This window comes from Rhamphochromis sp. 'chilingali' (assembly GCF_963969265.1).
Source record: "Rhamphochromis sp. 'chilingali' genome assembly, chromosome: 18".
NCBI classification, from domain to species: Eukaryota; Metazoa; Chordata; class Actinopteri; order Cichliformes; family Cichlidae; genus Rhamphochromis; species Rhamphochromis sp. 'chilingali'.
The window spans coordinates 16,502,679-16,514,043 of record NC_137945.1 but is presented as its reverse complement, the minus strand read 5'-3'; the positions used below and the strand labels follow the sequence as shown (position 1 = coordinate 16,514,043).

Below are 11,365 nucleotides of genomic sequence, written 5' to 3'. Positions count from 1 at the left end.
GTCCGCTGCCAGCCAAAACTTTGTTAAAAATCAGTAGGCCCTACCAATTAGACAGTTATTTTCAAGTCATTACTTAATTAACACACTCACAGCGATGTTATAGAAGACATGGACTGTGAATTACAGCGTGCCAATTTCGCGACACTCCCGCCTTTGAGTCAGTACTCGGGGCATAATGTCGCTTTAGTTTTCTAGAGTGCGCGGGTGAAGTACAAACTGTAAACAGCGCCATTGTTGTGCTAACGGAGGATATTGGCTAGAAGAAAACGTTATATTTGGTCTTTGTATGGCTAAATAGTTATTTTTTACATGATTTTTTAAGGTGTTCACGTGAGGGCTAACAAACTAGAGAGTAAACGAACACGAAATGATTATTACCTGTTAACTCGGGTCTCGCGGTCGGAAACAGTCGGCTAACCATACTGTTGAAAGAACGACAGCCAGCTAACACAAATGGAGATGGAGTACCCAGTCCTAGTAAGTTCTATTCGTGCTTTTGCACAAACTTATTACAAACATTACCCTAGCCCAGGACATTTTCCCGGTGACAAGTTTTTAAACTTCCGAGTCTGGCTGCAGACTACCGTCTTTATTTACACACACCGATCGCCTTTTGTATCCATTTGAACATGACTTGTCATTTAACTCGTCCTCTAAACTTAATATTAGGACTGCATTCTTTAATCTCTGCAGCACCTGTGTGCATGCAAGGTGGAGTGGATGGAGACAAATGTTAGGGGTGATTTGTGACAGAAGGATAGCAACAACAGTGAAAAAATGTTGATGGTAGTAATACCTGCTATGATGCATGGCTTGGAGAAGGTGGCACTAAAAACAAAACAAAACAAAAAAAAACAGGAGGCAGGCCTAGATGCTAAGATTTTCACTGGAGAGACCAAAATGCACAGGATTAGAAATGAGTACATGTGAGGGACAGCTCAGGTTAAGTGTTTTGGAAACTGAGTTAGAGAGGCAAGGCTGGGATGGTTTGGAAATGTGCAGAACCTCAAAAATGGGTTAACTGAAAAGATCAATCCTTTCTCATTTAAACCAGGGTCAAACAAATGTGGGATTGCCAGTTACCAAGCATTTGCTCTGTTTGTTTAAGTTCTCTTTAATATTGTAGGATTTATTTTTACCATCTGGACAGAGACTCTTATGAGATACTTGTTGTTATTGTAATTGGGAAGTCACAGTATATATAAACAAAACTGAAGTGAACTTGACTACATCCATGAATGTTATGATTCTTGTAAAGTTTTAGAGAGTTGATCATTTAGCCTTACATCTGTTGTCTCTTTAGACCCTTTGTATCTATTAGAACAGGGGCTGTGTTTGCTAAGTCAACATAGTTATTCATTTAATCCTGGAGTGGTTTCTAAGCTGGTTTCTCTTCACAGAAGAGACCCAAGAGGAAGCTCTGTTACATTACTGACAATGAAAGGTAAGTTTAAACACGTTTCTAAAATGTAGCTGTTTTATTTTAGTTAAACGTTTGTGTGTGTGTGTGTGTGTGTGTGTGTGTGTGTGTGTGTGTGTGTGTGTGTGTGTGTGTGTGTTTTAATATCTATGAGCTTCATAAATTCATTTTCTGGATTTATTCATGCTATTGCAGATTTATTTGTATTTGATATCACAGAACCGAAATTACAAAAGTTTGGAATTACCCTTTAATTCTTACCTTTGTTTTTCAGCCCAGCTAAGCACTGGGAAGGTACGTTGACACTGCAAGATATTGATAAGATCTTTGATGACATGGGTGAGTGATATTCATCCGATTGGTGTAATTCTTTGTTATAAATTAGGTATTTCCATTTTATTAACCTCTTCTCGACTGTTGTTTTTTTTTTTTGTTGTTGTTGTTTTTTCCAGATTCAGCCTCACATGCAAATCTACAGCCCCCCTCTCCTCTGCTCCAGACTTCTGATTCAGAAATACACCAGAATAAGAGTGAGGACTCGGTCCCCCCAGAGCGACAGCTGATAAAAAAACCTCCAGGACACCAATTAGTAATGGTACAGTCAGTTGATACTTCTGCTTATATTGCATGCATGTCCTAAGCTCTAGTGTTAAACATCTGTTGCAGTCCAGCTATTAAAACAAACACACTTTCTAATGAATTCTTGTTTACTGGCTCAGCCGTGAGTCCTTTTTTGAACAAGACAATATTTTTGGTAATTTGTGTTCATTATTTTAATTCACAATTTTGAATTTCTTCAGGGAGATGATGGAGATGTCTTGCATCCTGCAAGTACTGAACTGGATATCGGTAAGACACTCAAATTTGTGTTCATAATGAAAATATATGCCTTGTGTGTGTGTTTTTTTTTGTTGTTGTTTGTTTCTTTGTTTGTTTGTGTTTTTTTTTTTTTTTAAATTAAGATAAGATAAGGTAAGATGACCTTTATTAGTCCCACAGGTGGGAAATAAATGAATTGTTTAGGACTGGGCTTTTTCTTGTTGCAGATTTGGACATCCCCTTTAAAGGACATCACCCAGTAAAGACTTCCAGTCCAGCAGAACAAAGTTTGGCTGCTGAAGAAGAAAAGCAGGACGATGAAAAAGCACAAGTTGTGTCCCCAATTCTTTTTATGTGTGAATATGAAGGAATAGAAGAGGTGAAGAAAGACTCTCTACCCACCCAGAATCCCCAGTGTAATGGACAAGTCACAGAGGAGTACGGAAATTCATACTTAGTTCCTAGCAGGAAATGTTGCCTCTACAATTTTTCATGTTTTTATTTTTTTATTTTCCACAAATCTTTCACTAATCCTGTTCTCTAGGAACGGCGAGTCTGGATTGGAGTCTCCCCCAAGCAAGATTGATTTAACAAAGATATCTGGCCACAAGAAGGAGATTGAATTACAAGGGTAAGGTTGCTTTTCATTTAAATACCTCGTTGGGTGTTTTTTCAGGAGGAAGAGACTTTGATGCTATAAATGTGACCATATGAGACCATTAATTGTACAAGATATTTTAGTTTTTTGCCATCTGCCATTTGCCCTTTTCTACTTCAAAAAAATTCCCCAATTAAACGAACATACACAGCAATACTGCACAACAGTAATCAAAGATGAACAATATTTATAGGCTACGGGATTATATAGCACATCAAACATACTGTATTGGTGATACGCTTCATTTTGATCAGTGGAGGCAGGAACAACGATTCAAAAAGATAGGGAAGTGTTTCTGGTCGCTCTTGAAAACGTTTTGATTATTTCAGTCACATTTTATGTCTTCTTTGTTTACAGGAGTCAAGAAAGCACACAGCCAGCTGTTCAAACAGTGAGCCGGAAGCCTGAAGTCGCAGCTCCTGTGGCATCCACACGAGCGGGAAAAGATATGACAGCTTTTCTGCAGAAACTGAAACATGCAGCACAGTCAAAACCTTTCAGGTGAGTTGAGATCAGAGGACACCTTTATAACTTGTCTACGTAAACATGTCTGCATGACATACAGTGCTGGGAACGTTGCTTTTAAAATGTATTCCACTACAGATTACATGCCCCAAAATGTATTTTGTAACGTTTTCCGTTATGTCTCTCAATGACAGTAACGTATTCTGAATACTTTGGAATACTTAATATATTATCATGCTTTTTGCAACTACATGAATGTACTATTGCTGTGGGATTTGTTACTTTTACTGAAGGTTATTCATCATACTAATACCAACTAGATTTTTAAATCTTAATATAAATAAGTAACAGTAGGTGGACATTAGGTAAGGCTGCACTTTTTGCAGTGATCTCATATTAAAACTGTTTCACGTGTATAGAAAACAGGTCTGCGGCTCCAAACCATAGTAAAGGGACCTCTGGTTAATACGTCGGGTTCTGTGTCGGGCTCGTAACTGAAAACTAGCTTTACTTTGTTGTCTGGGTCAACTTTGCTAGCGAGAGACAGAGAGAGGCATTGAAAGCCTGCTCCAACGGAACTTATTGTTTCAGAGGAAAACACGAACACGGTGTACAGTCGAGTCTTAATAGCTTACTCACAGCTGGGCTCGTCAGGCACTCTTTTTGGCTGCAGTGGTTATTATTATATTTACATGCTTCCAGCTCCCGTTTCTGCTCGGTGACACAGAGCCTCTTAATGCGTGTTTTGTTTGGGTTTCCACTGGCGTGGAATTACCAAAAATAGAGAGGGCATAGCCTAACATATGAAACAGGAAAAGACTGCCATGTAATCCATTTATTTCAACAAAGTAACTGTATTCTGAATACCACCTTTTTAAACAGTAACTGTAACGGAATACAGTTACTCATATTTTGTATTTTAAATATGTAACATTGTTAAATGTATTCCATTACTCCCCAACACTGATCACATAATACCATGTGGCCTCAGTCACATTCTTTCCTAAAAAAATTAATTATATGTATTTATCTTTTTTTTTAAGTTCTGGGAAGAAACAAGTCAAAGTACCCACTCCTCCCCCTGAACCAGAGGATGATTTTATGATCCTAGAAGATGATACACCTCTGTGGTTTTCCATCCCAAGTAAAAGTGCTGCCAGTAAGAAACAAAGTCACAGCAGAATTCCCAGCACAGACAAAGACAGCTCAGATAAGAGGACAAAGGATAGATCACTGGAGATGCCAGAGCCACAGCAGGAAAAAGAAAAGTCAAAAAGTAAATTGGAAGATCAGCCTGTTGATCAGAAAATTAAGAAGAAAACGAAGAAAGAGAAGAACAGTGAGGAGACTGGGCCTAGAAATGAGGAAAATAAGCTTCCTGCTCCTCAAGATGCTCCTGCGGGTGACTTATTGGTTCAAGAAGAGCCAGTAAAAAAGAAGAAGCAGCTCAAGAAAACTTTGTCAAAGGAGAGTGATGAAGCAGAAGATCAGCCTGAAGACACAACGAGTCGCAAAACAGAAAAAGCGAAACCCTCTAAGAAAACAGAAAGGAAAGCAAGTAAGTCTGCTGAAACAAAGAAACAAAAGTCTTCAAAAGATGGTAAAGAAAATACCAAGACACAGAAGGCTGACTCGTTAAAGGCGAGCAGGAAAGAGCTGCAGGGAGAACCTACTGTTAAGGATGTTGATGAGCAGACCAGTGACAAGCACAGAGATACTGAAGACATAGTTTCTACTGTTGGTGAGTCCTTTGTACTTCCTAAAAACTCTTCTATAATTGGTTGTTGAATATTTGTGCTAGCTATTGTCATCTTATGTGATCTTAACCTTTGAAGTTTGATTAAAGTTTTGATCTTTATCATCAAAACATGTTAATTTTTGGAATTGCAACAATTTTTTCCTTCATTCACTTAAAATTACTTTGCTTACTTTATATATGTTTTTCCTTTGATCCCTTTAGACAAAGAAGCTATGAATTGTGAAACAGACGGACAGGTGAAACAAAACAACCAGTCAGTTGTTTCTAAAGGGACTTCATCTGAAGACTGTCAGGTTCTCGGGAAAAGGAAAAGGAAATCGACAGGAGAGTGGTGGTTGAGTTGCCCTCAGAGCACAGAGGAAGCGGACAACAGCCAGCAGGCCACGCAAAAGAAGTCCAAACAGAAACCTAAAGACTCCAGCGAAGCAGTTCCTTCACCTGCAAAAGCAAAGAAAGACAAAGCCTCAAAGAAAAGAAATCAGAAACGGCTTAAAGTGTTGCCCAGTCAGGAGACGAGTGAGTTTAAAAAAAGGAAAACAAAACAGAGCGAAAAAGGAAATAAACAAGGAGAAAAGTTAGACAAGATGAAAGCAATTGATAAAGATTTAGTAACGGCTGAGCCGGAGCTTGCCGACGAGCCGGAGCAGCAGGAGGTCCCGGATCAAGAATTGGACCAGGAGTCTAGCCCTTTGGTCTTTACTCAGAGGGACCACAGCCTTAACTCAGGTAAGGTCAAGGTAAAAGTGCCAGTACTACAGAGGAGTTTCTGTGACTGATGTTTTATATATTGTGCTATTGGACTCTTAGTACTGATGCATGTGTAGATAAAGAGAATTTGGCCTTTTGTGTTGGATCGACTTTTAACAGATGTCTTGACAGGTAGTTTAGTCTTCCAAAGTAAAATAGGTAAATCTTGTTGGCTATGAGTTAATACTGTGATAGTGTTAACAAGTCATTAAAATTTGGCTTAGATCCACCAAGCTCTTCAAGGTCAACTCAATGATTTATTTGTCTAGAATTGGCAAAATAAGGAGACACGATAAACTTGGGATCAGAAACTTTTCTTTTTATTGCTTAAAACTTAACACAAATGTAACTTACTAAACAGTGAAATGAATGCTACACATAAAGAAAAAAAAATTGTGTCCGGTATATTAAAATGAGGTTCACCAGGGCAAATGAAAAAAGGCTGTACTTTGCACTTGCTTTTATTGTACTCATAAAGCACAAACAAAATAAAAGTGCGATATATAAAACTGTTAACTTAAAAGTAAAACTAAAGTATTCTCTTAAATGTTTGCGCTCTCAGAGTGCTCCTTGTTTGCCTCCTAGTTGGTGTGAAATATTAAGTAGCAAAGAATGGAAAGGAAATGTGCTTTTTGTTACAGGAAATAAGATATTTCAGAAAGTATATCAGCACGATTCTACTGGAAAACTGTCAGCCACACCAAAAGCGCCCGTGTCGCAAAGTCGACCTAAGGAGCGGCTCACGGAAGCAGATTCAGCCAAACGGAGAAGGAGAGCCCCGGGCGATTGGTGGCTTGTCAACAACGTAGCTGAAGATTTGGAGAACGTGTCCTCAAAGCCTCAGCAGCTTCATCCCAAGAGGCCCGAACCTAAAAAAGAAAGGAAGAAACAGTCTAAACAGAGCAAATCTCCCAGACTCGGTGTTCCCAAAAATGGCAACACGGCAGTCTCATTAAAACCTCTAGGAGGAGCTCCAGTGCCTCCTTTGACAGCAAAGTCACCGATCACTCCTAAGACTGTCAAACGCTCTCTGGCAACATTTAGAGACATTTTTGCTTCAGTCATAGAGTCTTCGACTGTGGACAGACGTCAGACTAACAGATGTAATGTCAGATCACGTCCGTCTGAGGAAATCTGTGTAGCAGGCAGTAACACTCATGCAGCTGACAACAGCCCAGACAACCAGGAGACCACACGAGACAGCAGGTATCAGCTACATGACATGCAAGGAAAAGCCTGAATTACTCTTAACCTCTGTCTTTATTATATTTTCAGTATATTTCTGACTGTCGTTCATCTTTTATCGGCAGGTCACAAGTCCACAGGAGTGGACCGTCCTCCATGATTGAGCTGGAAGACTATGAAGACGCTGACAGCATAAGTGGGTTTTAAATTACATTAAAACATTTTCCAACAGTTTCATCTTTCAAAGAACATTTTACACAATTCTCTGAAAAGAAAGCTTCACTATAACATTTAATAAAGTGTAAAGAAAAGTATAAAGTGTCAAACACTGGCTGCTTCACTCGTAGTAAAAACGAGACGGGATGAGCTGAAGTCATTAAAATGCTTTTACTTTACATGAGAAAGAAATCTAATCAACAAGGATTTAATGTTATTGGCTTGTTTTGAAATCAAAACCCCTTTAAGTATTTTGCTAATTTAAAAAAAGGCAGTTTATTGTTTTTTATAAGTCTCAAGGCCCTGAAATTCTTTCCATTTTGGGTCAGACTTCAAGCTGGTGACATGCCCAGAACCATTAAGCTCTGTGATCATCTGATATTTCATTCATAATCTCTCCTAGCCTCTCAGTGTTTCTGATACTGCAGGCATCTGCAGACAGTCAGATAAACCACTATAAAGTGCAGTGTTTGTGGACGGTCCTTTTCTACAAATATTATAGTATCAGTAATTGAAGCGGGAACTTGGGGCACTGGCACGTTTTAAAACCTGGATGAATAAGTAAATAACTGAGAGCAGAATTGTTTTTCACAATGATTTTCAATGTCAGACCAACTAGGAAAAAAACTGTCAGTCCCACAAACTACCAAACAGATAAAGAGACTCAGAAATGGTTTTGAAAGGATTCAGAATCATTAGAGGAGGAATTTAAAAGTGCTGAAGCTTTTCCTTTGTTGTTAAATAGTAGTATAGCCGGCTGAAGCCTAATCTAGTGTTTGTTGTGGATGAATCAGTGTGTGTCACTGTGAGTTCAGTCTTGAATTAATGAAATGAATCCGTCACATTTGACATTTTCGTCTGTCAGGCTGGCAATACGAGCATTCATACTGCAATATTTACAGCCCTAAAATGGTCGTCCTTGTTAACCTCAGTTGGCTTGAATATAAATGATAAATATCTGAAAGTGTGATCACTGTTTGGGTGCGTGCCCGAATGGTTTAAAAAAACCTTATTTTTTCATTATAAATATCTGCGTTTTATTTTTATTATGTTCCAGTTTTGCCGTCATCCAGGAGCACAGTTCTGCTCTCTGCTTCAGATCTTTGTGCCCCTCCCCTCAAGCCGCTGATCTTACAGCGGAAGGATATGGCCAACCTGGCTGAGTGGTTTAGGAGCCTCTGGTTGGCTACACCAGAAGGTAAGAAAATTCTAAGAAAGAAAAGAGAAAAAATAAGAAAAAATAATTTCCAAATGTTGTTTTTGCACTGACTTCACAGATACAGGTGTTTAAATGTCTGTTGTCTTTTACACTGTTAAATAAAATAAACTGTTTGGTCATAAATGTGGTTTGTGCTGTTTGTAAAGCAGATTGGCTACAGTGTCTGCAGTCCATTCAGGTTGCACAGGTAGTCCAACTCCTCCAGGACAGCGTATCACAAGACGGTTTGCTAGGTTTCCCAGCACAGTCTCAAGACTGTGGAGAAGATGCCGTGACAGGGGTCATTAACCGAGGACTCCTGAACAAGCACGTAGAAGGGGATCAACAGAGCAGGAGCAGCATCTGCTCCTTTGTTTTAGGAAGAACATGAGGAGCGCTGCCAGAGGTCTACAAAATGGCCTTGAGTGGGCGATTCGTGTGCATGTTTCTGACCAAGCTGTCAGCAGCAGACTGCATGAGCATGCCATGAGGGCCTAACTTCCTTTAGTGGGACTCCTGCTCACAGCTCAACACTGCGCAGCTCAATTGGCATTCGCCAGAGGACGCCAGAACAGGCAGAACCGCCACTGGCCTCTCTTTTCACAGATGAGCACATGAGCACAGGGCCACACTGAGTACATGTGACAGATGTGAAAGAGTCTCAAGACAACCGTTTGTAGCAAATGTTATGCTGCCTTCAAAATCACCCTGCATGACTGGTTTGACCGTGGGTCAGCGATGGTATATGGGGAGATATATCACTGGCAAATGCCAGTTGAGCTGCACGGTGCAGAGCTATGAGCAAAGGTCCCACTAAAGGACCCTCAGCTATGCTCATGGAGTCTTTTTCTGACAGTTTGGTCATTTTGTGGGGACATTTGCAGCCATCCGTCTCCCTGCACAAAGGAGTCAATATCCATTCTGCTGCAGGGCTGATGACCTTCTATGGCCCTATTCGGCTCTTCTCCTGTAACGGCCCATCTGTTATCTCGTCCACGCTCTTTAGACTCTGCTGGGAGACACGACAAGCCTTCTTGTAACGACACATATGAATGTGCCATCCTGGAGGAGCTGAACTACAGTACTTGTGCAAACAGAATGGGCTAGAGCAGGGGTGGGCAATCTCAGTCCACGAGGGCCGGTGTCCCTGCAGGTTTTAGATCTCACCTTGGGTCAACACACCTGAATCACATGATTAGTTCGTTACCAGGCCTCTGGAGAACTTCAGGACATGTTGAGGAGCTAATTTAGCCATTTAAATCAGCTGTATTGGTTCGAGAACACATCTAAAACCTGCAGGGACACCAGCCCTCGTGGACTGAGATTGCCCACCCCTGGGCTAGAGGCATCATCTCATGTTATCAGCAGGAACAAAAACACAAGCAAAAAGCCAAACTGAGAACAATCAGTCAGCAGGGATAAGGAGAAAGCAGTGGTCCATGGCAAACACCTGTTAAAACCATGTTGTGGCCGCTCCAGTGCACCTGTTGTCACTTTCACTTGCACCAAAACAGCTGAAAAGGATTCACAGTAGTTTATCCTTCCTAACTGGACAGATCGATCATCACGTCTTTTATTAATTTTCTCTTTATTGTCAGTTAGGATCAAAATAAAATACTTAAAATGCCTGCATCAAAAAACTCAAAGCATTTATGTGTCTAATTTGGTTTGCTTTCTTTTTAATGTAGACAAGACATTTTCAATAAATAAAGTTATGTCATCTAATGATCCTTATGTCTTCTTTGTATTACTGTAGGCGATCCTGGTGTCACTCCAGACCAGTTTGACTGGTACTTCTATCAAGACAGAGCTATGGGCCTCCAAGAGGACGTGAGCACCAACTCCTTCTGTAGTGGAAAGCTGCTGCTGGGATCCCTCATGAAGAAGCCTCTCTGGGTGGACCACAGTGCTACAACAGTGAGTACTACTTTATTCTGTTTCTTGCATATAATTATGCAGTAACTAGGCCTCTTATACAACAGTCCTAAAGTATTTCCATTATTTATTTCTGTCTTTTTAAAGGTTTTTAACTTACTAACCAGCTCAGTGGGTGTGACCATCGATGGCTGTGAGTCATGCTTCAGTCCTGGAAAATCTTTTGTGGTGGAGTCTGGTAAGAATATTTACATTTACTGTAAGATCTCATCATAAAAACGTTTGCAAATACATAATAGATCTTTAACATGGTTTAGTGATAAAGGCACATATTTTTGATGCTTTTTTTGTTTCTTACAGTTACTGTTCTCTTCTTACAGGACATGCATACGCCATCAAGAATCTGACTGCGCAGCCTGCGGTTCTGTACTTCACCAGAATGTTAGTTGAAACTGTAAACTGATGCATTGTGAAAATGTAAATAGAAAATTGGCTGTAATTTTTTTTTCCTAAGACTTACTTCAGTTTATGATTCTAGGAAATAAAACTGAAAGAAAATGTTGGTAAAAATGTAAAATATTTGAATAAAGTTTGCTTTTAAATACCGTATTTGCCATTTCCAAAGCCTGCGTTAAACTGCGTCTTTATCAGAGCGTGACTATCGAGAAATTCGGATATAATTTTAGTTCAAGATGTTTGGAGGTGGTTTTGTTTCCCCCTCTGAAGAAAAAGGTGTGTTTGTTAGCTGTCTGGCATTCACAGTTCTCAAGATATGTTGTTCAAATTTTGTGTTACGGTAGATGCCAATAACAGTTTGACCTGATTTCATTTTTGTGAAAATTGGGTCAAGGTCACAATAAATGTGAAAATCAGTAAAACTTTATATGATTCTCTTCAAACTTCTAAACAATATACCAGGCCTTGGAGGACGAGAGTACAAAGGCTGGCTAAGCATTTAACCTTGACCTTCATTTCTGGAGCCATATCTGGCTGTAATCTAAGTAGAAGAGGCCATTTATTTTT

The 11,365-nt window shown here is 39.8% G+C and overlaps 1 protein-coding gene across 5 annotated transcripts; it reads left to right on the top strand.

The window, feature by feature from the left end:
• Window positions 1-10,966, top strand: LOC308385951 (uncharacterized protein). 5 transcript variants are annotated; one of them, XM_080865177.1, is made up of 16 exons: window positions 1-477; window positions 1,404-1,444; window positions 1,695-1,714; window positions 1,873-2,015; window positions 2,221-2,269; window positions 2,467-2,677; window positions 2,784-2,870; window positions 3,255-3,398; window positions 4,406-5,103; window positions 5,323-5,847; window positions 6,510-7,074; window positions 7,179-7,249; window positions 8,327-8,467; window positions 10,224-10,384; window positions 10,490-10,580; window positions 10,723-10,966. In XM_080865177.1, the coding sequence occupies exons 1-16, from the start codon at window positions 454-456 to the stop codon at window positions 10,803-10,805; spliced, it is 3,054 nt and encodes a 1,017-aa protein (XP_080721303.1). In that variant the 5' UTR covers window positions 1-453; the 3' UTR covers window positions 10,806-10,966. The 5 variants fall into 5 exon arrangements, with proteins under 5 accessions (XP_080721303.1, XP_080721300.1, XP_080721302.1 ...); XM_080865174.1 differs by having other exon boundaries at window positions 1,695-1,759; XM_080865176.1 differs by having other exon boundaries at window positions 1,401-1,444.
• Window positions 10,967-11,365: the final 399 nt, after the last annotated feature.

Excerpts from the sequence above, each read along its gene's own strand:
- LOC308385951 (XM_080865173.1), top strand. The coding sequence starts at position 454 with ATGGAGATGGAGTACCCAGTCCTA. Across the intron at positions 2,016-2,220 it reads CAGGACACCAATTAGTAATG|GGAGATGATGGAGATGTCTT; the intron begins GTACAGTCAGTT and ends GAATTTCTTCAG. Across the intron at positions 7,250-8,326 it reads TGAAGACGCTGACAGCATAA|TTTTGCCGTCATCCAGGAGC; the intron begins GTGGGTTTTAAA and ends ATTATGTTCCAG.